We start from the raw sequence: 18,222 nt of genomic DNA, 5'->3' as shown, positions 1-18,222 counted from the left end.
TGCCCCCGTGGTCTGTTCTCAACACAGCAGCCAGAGTGATCTTTCAAACCCAAGTTGGACCAGGGCACGCTTCTTCTCAAAACCCTCTAGTGGCCCTGCAGCTCACTGGAGTCAAAACTGAAGTGCTCACAGAGTCCCGCAGGTCTTTGCCTGGTTGGTAGCCCCCGTCCTTCTCTTGATGCCTTTGTTCCCGACCCTCATCCCCTTGCTGCTCATGAACCCAGCACACAAGCCCTGGCCTCAGGGCCTTCGCGCTCTCTCTTTTTTTTTTCCTGGCTGGAAAGCTCTTTCCCTTCTGTTCGGTTTCTGTGAAACATCACCCTGTCAGAGAGGCTTTCCCTGGCCACCCACCCCTTACCGGCACTTCTTGTCTTCCTTACCCCACTCCGTGTTTTCCTATTCCATGCAGAACCGTGTATATTCGCTTGTTTGCTTGTTTCCTGTCCAGGCCCCATCTTTCCTCCAGGAGACCATCAACTCCATGAGCAACTCTGCTATGTCTCCAGCACAAAATAATACCTGGACTCACAGGCACTAAATAAAGGTTTGTGTGTGTGTCGGGGGGGTGGGCGCGGTGGTGGGGTGAATCAACAACCCGTGGTGGGTGCGGTGTTCTTCCCACATCCTGGAGGGAGCAGACCCCCCTGTCAACTTACAGGACAAGGGCTCCAGGGTCACATTGAAGGTCTCGTTCTTGAATTCTGCCTTGGAGACCCCGGTGTAGAAGCTGATGTTGCCGGAGAGATAGGCTGCGACAGTGTAGCGCGTGGAGCCGTTGTTCCGGAAGGTGATGATGACCTTCAAGTCCCTGCCCAGCACGGCGTTCTCTACTTCGAAGTTCATGTGGACATCAGACCTGGATTTGAGGACGCCCTCTGTGTTGCGGGCCTTTTTTGCCCCATACGTCAGGGCGGTTTCCAGGGCCAGCCTCTCTTCTTCTTGACCTAGGAGAGGTGCAGAGATGAGGACAAAGGAACACCAGCCACCCACGAGAAAGTCACCCTAATGAAGAGAGGGCTGCGGGTACACGTGCTGGACTTGCTGGGTTGCCTCTACAAGCCACACAGCTTCCCTTTATGGGGATCTTCATCATCCTATGTTATGAATTCTGCAAAGTCAAGTTCCCGGAGAGTCAACCTGCCCGGACCGCTGGGTTCAATCTACCTGAACAGAGGTTGCTACAGAGCTTACTCTACGGGTTGTTTTTCCACGGCCACTGTTTCAGGGCTCATCAGGCAGAACCTAACTCTCACACTGTGGAATCTATTTGTTTCCCTCCCAGATTCCTAGCCACACCGCTGGAGCAGTTGCATCTTGCCTCTTGCCGTCTACAACAGGAGTTTTCTCCCATTCAGGGGTCTGCCTGGCTAGATCTCTCTTCCTCGTGTCTCCTTCCGCCTGGGCCTCTCCCACGTGCTCCTGCTCACCCGCCCCCTGGCTGATTATTTTAAGGCTATTTTTTTAAAATGTGGACCCCTTTAAAGTCTTTACTGAATTTCTTACAATATTGCTTCTGTTTAATGTTTTGATTTTTGGCCCCGAGGCACGTGAGATCTCAGCTCCCTGACCAAGAATTGAACCCTCACCCCTGCAACGGAAGGCAGAGTCTTAACCCGCTGGACCACCAGGGACGTCTTGAGAATTATTTACTTTCACACAAGGTTTCCCAAACTCATCTGACACCGAATACATCTTTTTTGAGGGACATCTTTTGGTATCTGGTGGGGGAGTTTGAGACGTGTGTGCTGTTTATAGGAAAATGTCTTAAGTAGGGTTTCCAAAGTGGTGGCAGTGGGAGAGATGGGAACAGAGTGAGAGATGGAAGAATCACAAAGCGGCTCTATGCACGTGGGGAGCTGAGGAGGCACACGGCGGGCTCAGGGCTACTGCTGGTGACTCCCGGCTGGGCTGACCCTCCTCAACACTCTTTACTGTCTGGCTTCCTCTGGACGTATCTCAGTGCGTGTGTGGCACAGAGGCAAATTCTTTGGCTTGTGGAAACTCATCCTGGGGCTTCCCTGCTGGCTCAGTGGATAAGAATTCACACGCCAATGCAGAAGACGTGAATTCGATCCCTGGGTTGGGAGGATTCCACACGCCTTGGAGCAACTAAGCCTGCGTGCCACACTGCTGAATCCATGTGCTACAGCCTCCGCTTCAGAACAGGAGAGGCCACAGCTAAGAGAGGAGCCCCTGCTCTCTGCAACTGGAGAAAGCCAGCAATGAAGATGCACAAATAAATAATATAAACCTAGAAAAACCAAAACCAGAAGCTAGTCCTGCCAGTGGCTAGCAAAAGAAGACTCACCGTGAAATAAGAATGCTGCCGTTCATAGTTACATTACCTTTTAAGCTGTGTTCTCCCACTTGACTTAACAATGAAATGCAACGGAGATGAAGAGGTCAATCAGTGATGGTAACAGTTATCATTAAGAGCTAACCCTGACAGGTAGCAGAGACAGCACTTTGCAGACAAAGGTCCGTCTAGTCAAAGCTATGGTTTTTCCAGTAGCCATGCATGGATGTGAGAGCTGGGCCATGAAGAAGCTGAGCGTTGAAGAATTGATGCTTTTGAACTGTGGTGTTGGAGAAGACTCTTGAGAGTCCCTTGGACTGCAAGGAGATCAAACCAGTCAATCCTAAAGGAAATCAACTCTGAATATTCACTGGAAGGACTGATGCTGAAGCTGAAGCGCCAACCCCTTGGCCACCTGATATGAAGAGCCAACTCATTGGAAAAGACCCTGATGCTGGGAAAGATTGAAGGCAGGAGGAGAAGGGGATGACGTGGGTGAGATGGTTGGATGGCATCACCAACTCAATGCGCATGAGTTTGAGCAAACTCTGGGAGACGGTGAGGGACAGGGAGGCCTGCATGCTGCAGTCCATGGGGTCACAAAGAGTCAGGCACCACTCAGTGGCTGAACAACAACAACTGTGACGAGTGTCGTGGCAAGTGTACGTTGTGTGCTATCTCATCTAATCCTCAGAACGACTCTGCAAAGCAGGCGCCATTACTACCATCAGTTTCCTTGTGTGGCAGGGTTGGTGGGTGGTTTAGAGGCAGGACGTGCATAAGAGTCGGAAGATTCCAGGATCTTTCAGAGACAGAGAAAATGCCAGCAGGTGTTGCCAACCAAGTGAATGTATATTTCTCTCCATGTGTGTGCATGTGTGTGTGTGTTAGCAATTTCCCTGCTTGTCAAGACTGCAAGAATGAGCCAGAAACAACTGGTCCAGGACAAGCATTGGCTAGGGCACATGTTTACAATCGATAAGAGGGAGATAATTCTAAAGGGAAGAGGGGCCGTGACAAGCAAAGTGCAGTGAAGTATTTTAGCAGAAAGCATCTGGCAGAGAGCTGCCCAAGACAGAGAGCATTAATGATTATCGCTTTGGACAGGCACCAAATGCGCATTTAGGCAGAACGCAGGAGGTGAGCACCAGCAGTGGGAGCGTGGTCTTGGGCAGAGAGCTGCCTCTACGGGGAAGGGCTGAGCCGACCGAGTTGGGTGGGGGGGTGGCGGATGCTTCGGGCACCAGGAGGGACTTCACTGTGGGTCACGGATGGAGGAAGCTCTGGCTTCTTTCTGGGGACCAGCTCGTCCCTGTGAGCAGTGAGGCAGGCTGGCATTGCCAGGAAGCGCAGGCCCAGGGAGGAGGCAGGAGTCGCAGGGCCTCCCCAGTCGGGCAGAACGCCTGCTCTCTGCAGTTCTGTTCTATGCTCTGATGTCGCACATAACGCAGGGCCATGAGCTGGGGGCTGAGGGAATGATCTAGAGCCAGATCCCGTTTCCTACAGCTCTCCTGTGGCTCAGAACCAAGGTCAAAACCACCTCCTCATGACCTGGGTGTCATGAGAGTCCTCTTTATGTCTGACGAAGCCTCTTCTCATCGTTTGGATCTTAGCTCAAATGTCAGCTTCTCAGGGTGCCCCCTAATTCCATGACCCCGGTCCCCTCGTCTCGCACTAACACATGACCTGGTCTTCTTTCCTTTTCCCAGTACTTGTTGCTTTGTGACAACTAGGAGGGGGAGGGGCAGCATGGAGCAGGAGATTAAAAAGTCCAAACCGTTATGTGTAAAATAAGCTACAAGGACATGTATACAACACAAGGAATACAGTCCACTGCTAACGTCCCCCATGGTCCCCGGGCATCTGTTCATCCACCCCTGTCCTGGGCACCCTCCACCCGGCAAGGTGGGGGCTCGCTTCCCGCCCGTCTCTCCCTTAGATGGGAGACAGGGCTATGGGAGTCTCCAGGGGGACACAGTGCTGGGAACATGGTGGGTGGTTAACAGCCAGTTGCTGGAAGCAAGAATGAATGAGTGAGTGAGTGTTGCAGCCAGTTTCGTTCACGTCTTCCGTGGGCTGCTTTTCCTTTCCGAACCTTTCCGCCTGACACTCTATCACGAAAGGGCATTGCTCATCTGTTCTGTTTCACTGTGTTTATGTTTTCAAAAACACTCTTTCTAGAAAAAAAAAAAAGCCAAAAAGAAAAAATCTTTTGTATCTGTTGTGCAGTGAATGAAAGCCAGCAGAAGAGAAGAACTAACCGTTTCAGGAGCACAGCACAAATTCACTGCTTCAGGTGACACAAATCCTGCATTTCTAATACTATGCAGAAGAGTTCTCAATTCAGCAAACTTTCTCTTTATAGTGCAAATTGCTTTTGTAAACAAGAGTAGGGAGAGGATCTAAAATATTTAAAACGCATTCTGCACTCAGCATTTCAGGAATACTGATGAATGTTTAGGTATATGCTAATTACTCTTCATTTTTTATCCATTCACTAAAATAAATGCCATTCCTAAGAAGCTCTGGTGGTGAATCATTGGTAGCATATATTCCATGTCCCCATCAACACCCCCAAGCTCCTTCACCTCCTGTCCACAACTGACCTTGGGGAACTTGCGCTCCAGCCTCTGGGCGCTCTGAGCCTGGTGCATTAGTAACGCCTTGTTGTTTAGTTGCTAAGTCATGTCGACTTTTTTGCAACCCCATGGACTGCGGCCCGCCTCGCTCCTCTGTCCATGAGATTTTCCAGGCAAGAATACTGGAGTGGGTTGCCATTTCCTTCTCCAGAGGATCTTCCTGACCCAGGGATCGAACCCGAGTCTCCTGCATTGTGGGTGGATTCTTTACCTGCAGGACCCTGAACACACTTGCTGTTTCACACACCATGCCTTTATCATGTTCCCATTTTCTAGAAGCCTGAGTCCAGTTTCCTTTAACTGAGGTCCGTGACTTCTCTGATCGGGCTTTGCTTTTTCTGAATCTCCTGGTTGGACTGAGCGTCCCTTTTTGTTTCCAAAACCCCCTCAGCAGAATGAACGTATTGCTTGGCCGGAAACAGAAGCTGGGTCCTTCTCACTGTGGGGGTGCCCAGTACCAAGCCCAGTTTCAGGCGCACAGTAGACACTCAGCAGTGACTGAGACGGGGCTGGACTCAGCTGTGCTGCGTGAGACACTCCGCACACCAAAGGTTAACAAAGCCACCCTAGCACTGCTTTATGGTTGAAGCAGGACTTCGACCTAATTGGCCCTAATTAGTGAAGTTGTCATGGCCTATTCAGTTTATATTATCTACCACCATTTATATTCCCTATACTTCCTATCAAGGAATTTCCGAGATACTTCAATGAAACAATGCATGTGAAGAAAGCTTGCAAGGCTCTAAACGAATGTGAGGGCTTCCCAGGTGGCTCAGTGGTAAAGAATCTGCCTGACAACGCAGGAGACGTGGGTTCCATCCCTGGGGCGGGAAGATCCCCTGGAGGAGGAAATGGCTACGCACTCCAGTCTTCTTGCCTGGAGAATCTCATAGACAGGGGAGTCTGGTGGGCTACAGTCCACGGGGTCGCAAAGAGTCAGACACAACTTAGCGACTAAACAACACCAAGAGAAAACAACTGCGAATCGTTATTTAAAATTCATCATTGAACTAAAATTATATTAGTTATGTAATGATTTCTATTAAGATTAAAATTAAGATTCTTTCATATTTTTATGAATAAGAATGCATTCTATATTCTGTTAAAATAGATGTGACTTTAAACCAGTCATTTCAGAAGCCACTAAAGGGGAATTCTCCTCAAAGCCAACAACAAGTAAAACAAAAAAGAAATGAAGCCTTGTGGGTGTGGGGCGTAGTTGCTCGGCTTCTAACTTTCGAATGCGGGAAAGGCCACGCCTTCTCCGGGACGCATTTCACCGTGACGGTGACGCCCACAGCGACGCGGGCAGAGAGATCCTCGTGCGACTGCAGCAGCTTACCTTCCTGGAATTTGTAGGTGTCCGTGATGTCCTTTATGCCATCTCCTCCAATTTCTTTGGTCACAATTAATTTCCCAATGTGGGTGCTATCAAGGGTTTCAACCACATGAGTGCCATCTTTCTTAGCTGTAATGTAAACAAGGTCACTGTTGACCTAAAAAACGAGAGGAGGCCATTAGCCATCGTCAAATGTCCTCGTCACCAAAATCTCTAACTCTCAACAGTGTAGCGTCTAAGAGCCCTGCAGATGACATTATCCACCGTGCTAAGTCATTTCAAGCACCAACCATTTCTTTCACTCCTTTTTCTTGCTGGCAAATTCTACCTCCTAAGGCAGAATGGAAAGCGCCCTGTCTGTTACTCTCTTTCTCGAGCTTCTTTTAAGCTGACAGTAACGGAGTGACCTACTTCTAGAGAGGAGAGGCAGTCAGCTAGGTGGCTTCTGGGAAATATTTTTTTTCCGGGTATATGTATATGTTCAAACCCATCAAGATGTATACACTAAATGTCTGCATTCTGAATATCAATTTTACCCCATTAAAGCTTAAAATAATTAAATAAACGGAGAGAAGGAAGCCCGTGATAGGCAGAGAGACCAGCAGCTACAAAGCATGGGATCAACTGCAGGGAACGTGGGCTCTGATCTCGGGTGTGTGCTGTTAGAAAGTACACACCTTACCCTCGGAACCTCATTCCTGCTTCCAGAAAATGAAAATGATTACACTGGCTCTGCCAGTTTCATAGGAACACTTTGGGACTAAGCGAGGTAAAATCTATGTGGATATGATTCTCACTTAGATTAGTAAACATCAAAATCAAGTAAAATGCAACGATCATTACCAGGTATTGGGAAACTTGATGAGGTTAAAGATGAGGTTTAAGAGAGCAACTTTTCTCTACTTTCTCACAAATTTCCGAATTTACAAGAAGTCTGATTTCTGCCCAGGGGAAAGTAAGCAATCAACATTTATTGACCCATAGTGTTTCAGGACATTTTAAATGATTTAATTTAAACCCCACCACAACAATCCTGCGAGTAGGTCCTATTATCTCTGCTTTACAGATGAGGCGCTACGAGTCAGAGGGTCAGCAGAGTGTTTGTGGTCACACAGACACGGGGAGGTGGTGGAGAAGAAGTGCACACGTGGGCGGGTGCAGGCCCATGGCACACGCCCCGACTCTTCCCCTGGGTGGGCATCGCACAGGCCCTGATCTTCACCCAGGGTGGTCTGAGCACACAGCCTGACCTTCCCACTGAGGGGCCCATATTTGTTTGCTGGATTATCACAGGACACCGCCTCTCCTGCCTGACCCCCCAGGACCACCGCACCACGCAGCAGAGGTTCCAGGCTGGGGTCCGGGTGGTCCTGCACTGCCTCAGATTTCTGAGGATGAAGGCGCGGGCCCTGCCCCTCCAGGCAGTGCCCAGGGCTTGGCGGTGCTTGGCACATGGCGTGACAGACTAAAGTCCAATCAGGAATCAGGACGGGAGCAGACCGAGCAGACACCTGAGGAGTATTTCTCATTTTGGGCAAAAAAGTTTAAGGAAACTTTAAATGAGCTTCCTGAGAGCTTCAAGCTTCCCCCGGAGGAGGCCACGCAGGCACAGACTGCTCCCTCCTCAGCTGCAAGAGACAGCAGCAATGATGACAAAGCTCTTCTTAATCAACAGCCCTTACGGCCGCTTCCAGCTTTCCAGGGAGACAAGGCTGCATGTGGAAGTGGCTAGATCCTTGTGTTCCCTTGAGCAAAGCTTAGGAAATTTTTCGTTGTTGTTCAGTCGCTAAGTCATGTCCAACTCTGCAACCCCATGGACTGCAACACACCAGCCTTCCCCATCTTTCACCATCTCTTGCTCACTTTCAACCTTTCCCAGCATCAGGGTCTTTTCCAATGAGTAGGCTCTTCCCATCAAGCAGCCAAAGTACTGGAGCTTCAGCTTCAGCATCAGTCCTTCCAATGAATATTCAGGGTTGATTTCCTTTGGGATTGACTGGCTTAATCTCCTTGCTATTCAAGGGACTCTCAAGAGTCTTCTCCAGCACCACAGTTCAAAAGCATCAATTCCTCGGTGCTCAGCCTTCTTTACGGCCCAACTTTCACATTCGTACATGACTATGGGAAAAATCATACCTGTGACAATATGGACCTTTGTCAGCAATGTGACGTCTCTGCTTTTTAATACACTGTCTGTGAAAAACCTCTGTCATAGTTTTCCTCCCAGGGAGCAAGCATCTTTTAATATCGTGGCTGAAGTCAGGGTCAGCGGTGATTCTGTCAGCTGAAACCTCAGGCCGGCCCATGTGGGAAAAGGAGAGGAGAAACTCACACATGAAGTGACTTCTGCGCATGCTGGAGGGAAAGGATTCTTTCCAGGAGACATCTGCAAGCTTTCTTCTCAGTCTTAGCCACTAGTGTGGTAGCTCTCCATCCTGACTGCACATGAGAAGCACCGAGGAGCCTAGAAAGTTTATCCAAGACCAGTTGCATCTCCATGGGAGGACAGTCACAAGTGGAAGAAATATTGGACCCAGGCTGTGTGATTTTGGGCAAGTTACTGAATGTCTCTGAGCCTGGGTTTAATTATACCTTCCTTGCAAGGTTGGCAAGTAGATCAGAACCACCTGTGAACGTCCTATGTTTAATTTCTTCTGAGTGGAAAGGAGTCTTAGAGACCATCTAGTCCTGCACACAGATTTGAAGGGCGATGGTCACACAACACAGGCTCTTCCAAAGTGGAGTGGGGAGTAATGGGAGAGCTTTCCCGGTGGCTCAGACGGTAAAGCATCTGCCTGCAATGCAGGAGACCTGGGTTCCATCCCTGGGTCAGGAAGATCCCCTGGAGAAGGAAATGGTTACCCACTCCAGTATTCTTGCCTGGAAAATTCCATGGACAGAGGAGCCTGGCAGGCTATATGGTCCATGGGGTCTGAAAGAGTCAGACATGACTGAGTGACTAACACTTGACTTTCCTAGTAGGAGGAGCAGTATGTGTAAAGACCAATATGAGGATGTATTTGGATGTTTCAGCACCCGGGGGCCTCAGCTAGGATGGGCCGGGTCCTCAGGCTAGAGGGGCCCCTCTGCAAACTGCCGCCTGTGTCCACGGACTGTAAAGGTGTGTGCACTTCTCACCGCTCACGGTGGAGGCCCTTGCTTTCAGGACCCAGGACAGAGTCTGCTCTGCCTGTCTGTTCCCAGGTGGAGGTAGCTGCATCGCAGGTGGGGCACGGAAGGTGGTGGTGCTCCCAGGGCTCACGGGCTTGGGGGGCAGTGGGTGCCTGCCTGTCTGGGAGCCTTCCTGGCACAACTGCCAGACGTCCACCCTGTGCTTGCCTTCCTTCTTCCGGTAGGGGCTCCTGTGTGTGTGCCCTGGGCTGCATACGTGAGCTCCTCTCCCACCAGGGCTGCCCGCGCGTGAAGGCGCCATCTGGCCCATCTCTCTGAGATCCTCTTCTCAGCAGTGCACCATGCACAGGCTCTTGTTTCTTTTATTCACTCATGTATTTACTGGTGGCCTCTGTGTGCCAGACCCTGCTTTCAGCAACGAGAGTCCAGCAGATCCTATCTCCGAGGAACTTATGTTATAGAAGGGAGGGAAATGATAACACTAAGTCAGAGAAGAGCAGAACCAGCGGGATGGGTAGGGATGCTTCATGTGGGAGATGTGGGGAGTGGAGGTCTCTTTATGGAGGTGGGCTGAGCAGAGACCTGGATGCAGCAAGGCTGCAGAACATGCAAAGAGAGCCAGAGGGTGGGACAAGAGCTTTCATGGCCAAAGGAACAGTCTGTGTGAAGACTGATAAAAGAGTGTGTTTGATGTTTCCAGAAGAGCATGGGGGTCTATGTGGCTGGAGAGAAACAAGCAAGGGATGGGGGTGGAGGGGAAACCTGGGGCCAGATCACATAGAATCTTAAAAAGATTTATGCTTAATGGTAAAGGTGATGGGAATCCATTCAAAGGTTTGGGGCAAGGGAATGGCATGTTTTTATTTACATTTTAAAGCGTAATTCTGGCTGCTCTGTGGAGAGTAAACTGCAGAGGGGCAAACAAGGAGGAAGAAGTGACTTAGGACGTGATGTCCCAGATCTCAGAGCTGTGCAAAGCTCAGAGGGTCATGATGGAGGCGCAGGCATGCCTGGATCTGGGATAATTGGAAGGTATTTCTTGCAAAATGCTTAAGGGAGGTTAGAAAGAGAAACCAAGATGATTCCAGAGTTTTATATGTGATTTGAATGAACGGGTGGATTATTTTGAGATATCCCCAAATGGACTGCATCTAATAACCAGCAGCGAAATAAACAACCTTGAACTGAGACCAAAGAATCGGCAGAGGAGCTGTTGGACAGTCTGAGTCCAGAGAACTGCCGGCCCCAGACTAGGGGAGGCGCGGCTGCTGGAGCCATGGGGTGGCGACGGTGACCCCAAGGGGCCCGTCACTTCTGCAAGAACCAGCTCGGTGCCAGGAGGGAAGGGGTGTGTGTGTGTGAGTGTGTGAGGCAGTGTGTGTGTGTCTGTGTGACTGTGAGTGTGTGAGAGGGTATGTGTGAATATGTCTGTGTGTGACTGTGTGTGTGAATGTGTCTGCGTGTGTGTAATTGTGTGAGCATGTGAATGTGTGAAAATATGTGTATGTCTCTGTGTGAGTGTAAGTGTGTGTGTGTGTGATTGTGTCTGTGTGTGAGTGTGTGTGTGTATGTGTGTGTGTGAGAAACTGTATGTGTGTCTGTGTGAGTGTGTCTATGTGAGAGTGTGTGTGCATGTGTGAATGTGTCTGTGTATGCGTGTCTGTGTGTTTGTGTTTCTGTGTGTGTGTGAGAGAGTATGTGTGAATGTGTTTGCATGTGTGTGTGAGAGCATGTGAATGTGTGTGAGTATGTGTGTATGAGTGTGTCTGTGTGTGAGTGTCTGTGTGTGTGAGTGTGTGTATGTGTGAGTGTGTGAGAAACTACGTGTCTGTGTGTGTGAGAGTATGTGTGAATGTGTCTGTGTGTGTATGTCTGTGTGAGAGTGTGTGTGTGAGTGTGTGAATGTGTCTGTGTGTGTGTAAGTGTGCAAGCATGTGAATGTGTGTGAGAGAGTACTTGTGCATGTGTGTGGGTGTGTCTGTGAGTGCGTGAGAGTATGTGTGAATGTGTCTCTGTGTGTGTGAGAGAATGTGTGTGTCTGTGTGTGTCTATGTGTATGTGAGAGTGTGTGTGTGAGTGTGTGAATGTGTCTGTGTGTGAGTGTGTGTCTGTGTGTGACTGTGTGTCTGTGTGAGTGTGTGAGTGCATGTAAGAGTATATGTGAATGCATCTGTGTGTGTGTGAGTGTGCAACCATGTGAATGTGTGTGAGAGAGTATGTGTGAGTGTGTATGTGAGTGTGTCTGTGTGTGAGTGTGAGTGTGTGTATGTGTGTATGAGAAATTGTGTGTCTGTGTGTATGTGTGAATGTGTCTTTGTGTGTGTGAGTGTGTATCTGTGTGTGTGAATGTGTGTGTGAGTGTGTGTCTGTGAGTGTGTGTATGTGTAAATGTGTCTGTATGAGTGTGTAAGTGTGCAAGCATGTGAATGTGTATGAGAATGTGTATGTGTGTGTGAGAGTGCATGTGTGAGTGTGTGTGTGTGAGAAACTGTGTGTCTGTGTGTCTGTGTGTGAGTGTGTCTATGTGAGAGTGTGTGTGTGAATGTGTGTGTTTAAGTGTGTGAGCATGTAAATGTGTGTGAGAGTATGTGTGAGTGTGTGTGTGAGTGTGTGTGTATGTGTGAGTGTGTGAGAAACTGTGTGTCTGTGTGTGTATGTGTGAATGTGTCTGTATGTATGTGTGTGTGTGTGCCTGTGTATGTGTGTGTGTGTGAGTGAGTGTGTATGAGTGTGAGTGTGTGTATGTGTGAGTATGTGAGAAACTATGTGTGTCTGTGTGTGCGTGTGAGAGTATGTGTGTGTGTGAGAGAGTATGTATGAGTGTGTCTGTGTGTGAGTGTAAGTGTGCGAGCATGTGAGTGTGTGCGAGAGAGTATGTGTGAGTGTGTGCGTGTGAGACTATGTGTGAGTGTGTCTGTGTGTGAGACTGTGTGTTTGAGTGTGTCTGTGTGTGAGACTGTGTGTGTGTGAGTGTGTGTGAGTTTGGCGGGACGATGTGAAGGGGACAACAGTTAGAAGCAGCTGAGCCAGAGGAGAAGCACCAGCTCCTGAGCGCTTAGTGACCCGGGAACCGGGACGGGAGCCCCGGACGCTGAGGCCTGCTCTGCTCTCTTCGGGAACCTCCAGAGCAGGCCGAAGAAGCCTACCGCAGGGCTGAGGGCAAGAGAATGGAGGAGGGCAGAGAAAGAAGCCCCGGTCCCAGGAAGAAATCCGGAGATGGGAAGAGCACAGAGGCGGCTGCTTCCTGTGCACAGTTCTCGTTTAGGCTTCTGCTTCCACTCAGGGAGAAAACCAAAGGCTAGTCCACGAGCATGAGGCCTGATCCGGCCCGGAAATGAGTCAAGAGCGACCAAGAAAGTCAGCCTGCTGGGAGGCGAGAGCAGGCACGTTCCGGCTGACGTAGCAGGGGTGGCGAGAAGCAGGCTGACGCGGCAAGGAGGCGGGAAGAGGCGAGCACGGTGCTCTGGGACCTGAGCCATGCAGGCGCTCATTAAAGGCACAGACGACGCCCCGCATGGAGTCCTGCTTCAGGAGCCCTGAGAAAAAAGCGTGCGCACTCCTCACATACTTTTAAGCCGTTGGAGCATCTCTTACTAAGGGCTCAGCCCCAGAGCCCAGCCCACACCAAAGCAACAAATCCTATGCGCTGTCAGACAAGTCTGCATCGAGTGACAGAGGAGTAATTACCATCTGCGGGTCCCGATGACACTCCCAACACCCCGATCTATATTTAATAACAGCGGAAAGCGTCTGCATTAGCAGCTATTGGGCGTTTTGCTCCTGGAGGGAGTCTTCCTCTCTCCTCTGCAGCAACAAAGCATAATAAAACTACAAGCGCAAGGCTTGGTGAGTTCTAGAGTGATTTCCCGTTAAGAAGTCCTCATGGCATCGGAAACAATCAGATGGCAGCTGGGGAGGAACGCACAAATCTTGAAATCTCAAAATGAAATCCAGCGGGTGAAAATTCCGAATGCAGTCTGCCTGTTCTCCCAAGGCTTCCAGAAACTGCAACGGCAGGTGCAGTGGAAGAGGCATCATCCCTCTCGTGTAACTCACATGTTCAGTCCTGGGGTCTGCGTGTTTATTCTTATTTTATTTCCGAGACATTTCCCAGGACGGCCTTCTCCTTCCCCGCCTGTCGTCCTTCACCCAGTTCAGGCGAGGAGTGAAGTCACGGTCGCCCCGGGGCTTCCACCCAGAGGCCTTCCCCTCCAGCCTGGGCTGAACAGGCTCCGTTCCTTCTCCTCCCCCTTGGGAAGCCTCTCGTATCCACTCTCAGGTCAGGACGCCCCTCGTCTTGGCCCTTCAGCTGTCATCGTCTAACACCTCCTGACACATCCCTGTCCGTGAGCCTTGGTGGTTTTCATTTTTATTTATTCATTTTGTATGTTTTCTTGGCCATGCTGCAGGGCATGTGGGATCTTAGCCGCCTGACGAAGAATCAGACTCACACCCCCTCGCACTGGAAGCTCCGAGTCTTAACCGCTGGACTGCCAGGCAAGCTCCTGAACAGTTTTTAATTGTCTGCACGTACCTTTTGGAAGCTCAAGTTGTCTCCTCTGTCTGAAGTTCCTCCCGTCCTCTGGCTTTTTTTTTTTTCCTTACCTCTTTAGCCTGAATACTGTCTTGTCTGCTCACGCCCACTCAGTTTTGTGACCTTGTGGACTGTAGCCTGTCAGGCTCCTCTGCCCATGAGATTTCCCAGGCAAGAATACTAGAGTGGGTTGCCACTTCCTTCTCCAAGGGCTCTTCCTGACCCAGGGATTGAACCCACACCTCCAGCACTGCAGGTGGATACCACTGAGCCCCCAGGAAAGCGGAATAGCTACTAGTCATGCATCCAGACTCGGCTTGGGCTCCACTCCCTCCAGGGAGCATCCCCGGCCCTCCCCTCCGTGGGCTCCGTGACGCTCCGCTCGACCTGCTGTGGCCGTCGCACAACTGTGTCCGTGTCTGTTCCCGGTCACCCTCTCTCCCAGGACAGGGTCTGGTGGCCTCTGCTGTTCTGCTGCAGCCTGAGCTCATATTTCCCAATTAACATGAATGCCGGTCATTTATCACCTACATCACTCGTTTGACCTTTGGTTCCCTAGCAACACTTGCATCGTAGTTTTTAAAATGTTGCTGTGTTTATGTACCACTACCTCCATCAGGAATCAAGTTTCTTAAGGACTCGGGCTTCTTAATTCCCGCAGTTCTGGACGCACGTTAGTAATATATATGTATTCATTCTAGAATACTAGCAGAATGTGGTGGTTACTAGCGTGAGGTTGGGTGCCTACGTGTGTGCTTCGCTCAGTCGCATCCGACTTTTTGCAACCCTGTGGACCGCAGCCTGCCAGGCTCCTCTGTCCATGGAGTTTTCCAGGCAAGAATACTGGATGGGTTGCCATTTCCTGCTCCAGGGGATCTTCCCAACCCAGAGATTGAACCTGGGCTTGCCTGGCTTTAAATCTTACCACTACTCTTTATTGGTTAGATGATCATGGAAAGGTTCTGTAATCATTCTTTGCCTCACTTTTCTTTTCTGTAAAATGGGAAGAATTATAACACCCATTTTAAAGAGTTGCTGAGAGCATCAAATGGCAGGCAAAGTGATTACCTAGTGATAGACATTATTTCACTGCACTTACTGGGGAGATCATACCCAGGATAAGTCCTGCCTCTCAGCCTCTTGTTTCTCTGCTCCTCCCCCTTGCCCCCAGCAGCCTCCCACCTGGCCTTCTCCGTTACCTGGTACTTGCTACATTTACTCTGACTTCCAGAGCTTCCTTTGGAGCACCTTTGACCTGCCCTCTCTGCTTCCAGCCTCCACCCAGTTCTTCCAGAATTCCAGCCTCTTCCCAAAGTGTCCCCAGCCACCTGTCAGTGAGCTCTGTTCCAGATCTGCTTTCTCCCATCCGTATTGTAACAGCTTACTCTGTCCACTCTGGCAGAGGATGGCTTGGAATAGCAGGAAATGGACTGGAGTTCCCAGACTAAAAATACAGTCGGGGTGTGTTTGGATTTTCTTTTGTGTGAGCCGCTGGCTAGTCTCTGAGTGAAGTAGGGCACTCTCCCATGTCCGTTCATGGGTCGTCTCCACCAGTTTTTAGTTGAGTGATTCACTTCGTCACTTAATTTCTTGGGAGCAGTTGGTACCTACTTCCTGGGTGCAGAGACCTAAGCTAAGGTGACTAAAGCGATTGCTTTCAGGTGGGGAAATCTCAGAACATCAAGGGGAGAAAAATGTTAAGTAAGAACTGCATTTAGCATGTAGCACCCGGAGGCTGGAACGGTGTCTGTCATATTTAACTGTGTAAACAGGAAGCACACACCATGTTCCCGGGAAATTGAGACCTAACAGCCCAGTGCCTCATTCTCTGATGAGTTCAGAGCTTGGGGAGGAAGGAGGCGCTTTCCCACAGCTCTCCACTCACCTCTGCAAAAACGAAGGGTGCGTCAAACTGGAAGCAGACGTGGCCGTGCTTGATGGCTTGAACAGAGGCGGGGCCGCACCGATACATCCCTGAACCACACAGAGGAAGGAGAGTGTGAGTTCCCCATCTTTGGGTCTTTCCAGTTACAGAACTGGTCCGCATATAGGTCACAGCCCTGAGCAGGCTGTAGGGGCAACCGCGCCTCAAGGTCATCACCGATGCAGCCCCAGTTCTTTCCATGGCCAGAATGGGTGAGTCACCCACATGCACCATCAACAGGGGGGGGCATGGTGGAAATGCTTCTGCAAGCCCCAAACCAAAGTCATGAAAAGAGCAAAGGGCACACCATTCCTGCATCTACTCTTCCAACTATAAACAGCCACAAGCGTGTGGGGGCTGAGCCGTCGGCTGACATAGGGCTTATCCTGTTAGAGGTGGCATCTGGAATGCTGGAAACGGTGACATGTCCCAGGACTTGTGCTGTTTGTTTTAATTTTCAGACATTGTGGGCATATGTCAAGTTTAACATATGGAATAAGAATCTGGATACTAGCCACGCTACACGGACCGCATGCTTTTGGGAAGTTAGTAGGCCCAAGCCGACTTTTACAAAACGTTTTGAATTTTTGCCAACTCTCTCTCTTGTTACTAAGAGGCTAGCTGTCATTAGTCACTCAAATACCTTGTCATGACATAATCCAGAACACCAGGAAGTGCTGAACTCTCTCTCAAAATCCAGTATTGTGCTAATGTTCCCTCATGAGTATGTAATGAATGTTTGTGTATATCTGGATATGCAGACATCAATATCTTCTTTAAAGGAAGGAAATGTAAAATTCCATTTGAGCCTCATTTGAGGACTATAACCCGGGAAGGTCGTCTCAGCTCTAAGAACTGTTCCACCCACTAGAGGCCAGGACACAGTTATGTAAGTGTTTTGAGACAAAGGGCTGTACATCAAAGGATGTATTATTAGCACTTCATGCATTCCAGATCTAATTGCCAGTTCATCAGTTTCTTACATCAATACCTGGGGAAATAAAAGTAGTGTCCCATAGCACTGATTTTTATCATCATATTAAAGGAAAATGGAGGCTTATGAAAAATCTGGAGGTGGGGGTGGGTGTCATAGCTGCCACTACTTAGCAGAGTTTGTAAGTTAGAAGATGAGTATCCACATACTCAAGCTTTGAAAGAAATCACACAACCTGGAAAGAAATCAGGTTCTGAAAAGAGAGCAATTTAAAGAATGATCTGTAATTATTTCCTGAGTTATTTTCTTCACCACCTTCTATCTTAGCACTGTGTGTCGGGGAGGGCTGAAATATACTTTATAGCCAAGTGAAAGTGCTTACACAGATAGTTTTCCTCTTGTCTTCAAAACTGCTTATCAAAGCAAGAGTCAATGAATTATATATGTTAAGTTTTATGCTTTTTTTCCCCTCTAAAAGTTACAAAGTAATCAGAGTAAAGACAGCCATTGAAATGAGATTAAACCGGACTGGCGGGGGGTTGATGCTGTGCTTGTCCAGGAAGCACATGGCTGATGTTGGTTTCCACCAGGCAGGCGTGTTTCCCACACATCAGACACAATCATAAAAGCAAAGTATAAAGATCAGGAATATAAAGAGAGGTTGCAGCCTTACCATCGCTGTTTTCCTGGGGGGTGCTGTCCACGACTTGCCAACCTCCAAACCCAACGGGAAGGTCCGGCCTCGTCATCCAGGCTTCGTTCCAGCAGTGGTAGTTCCTTAGAAAACACCACCCCAGTGAGATTAGACTTTCCGTCACAGTCAGTGCTCCAGGAAATCAAAAAGGGACCAAAAATCCTGCGGATATGCTATCTATAAAAAATTGGAAATCCCGGCAAGAATACTGGGATGGGTTTCCATTTCTTTATTTCTTTTTATTTTTTAATTAAAATTTTTTTTTAAAACTGAAGGATAATTGCTGTACTAGTTGCCATTTCTTCCTCCAGGGGATCTTCCCAACCCAGGGATCAAACCCGTGTCTCTTTCGTCCCCTGCATTGCAGGCGGGTTCTTTACTGCTGAGCCACTGCAGAAGCCTATAAATTATTGGAAGGGTTTAAGCTAAATGGAAGCCTCCCAGAGACATACTGAGGATCTGGATGCAAGTTTCCTGGGCAGGTCCATTTCCACTGGTACCCCCGGGGGGGACACTCGCATGGTGGCACGTGGCTCTCCCCCCAGCTTTAAGGCCACCCAGAGAGGTTCTAATCAATGCCTTAAACAGTTTCAATCTTACCCATTGTCTGCTGCCTAGTGAAACAGAGTTTACTATGGGCTCAAGAGACATGGTAGAGAAGACAAGTTAATTAAAATCGAAACACATGTATCTTTGAATTCCATATACATATATATATAAGACTTATAAA

At 49.2% G+C, this 18,222-nt stretch overlaps 1 protein-coding gene across 1 annotated transcript in view; it reads right to left on the bottom strand.

The window, feature by feature from the left end:
• F13A1 (coagulation factor XIII A chain) overlaps nucleotides 1-18,222 on the bottom strand; it is a 141,023-nt gene that overhangs the window by 22,130 nt on the left and 100,671 nt on the right. The window contains exons 9-12 of the mRNA XM_069562899.1: nucleotides 17,472-17,575; nucleotides 15,826-15,914; nucleotides 6,278-6,431; nucleotides 657-944 (exon numbers count right to left, since the gene is read on the bottom strand). Coding sequence (XP_069419000.1) covers nucleotides 657-944; nucleotides 6,278-6,431; nucleotides 15,826-15,914; nucleotides 17,472-17,575 — 635 coding nt within the window. The remainder of the gene's footprint in view (nucleotides 1-656; nucleotides 945-6,277; nucleotides 6,432-15,825; nucleotides 15,915-17,471; nucleotides 17,576-18,222) is intronic.

This window comes from Ovis canadensis, chromosome 20 (assembly GCF_042477335.2).
Source record: "Ovis canadensis isolate MfBH-ARS-UI-01 breed Bighorn chromosome 20, ARS-UI_OviCan_v2, whole genome shotgun sequence".
Taxonomy (NCBI): Eukaryota; Metazoa; Chordata; class Mammalia; order Artiodactyla; family Bovidae; genus Ovis; species Ovis canadensis.
Note: the sequence above shows the minus strand (reverse complement) of the source record. Positions and strands in the feature narration are given on the sequence as shown.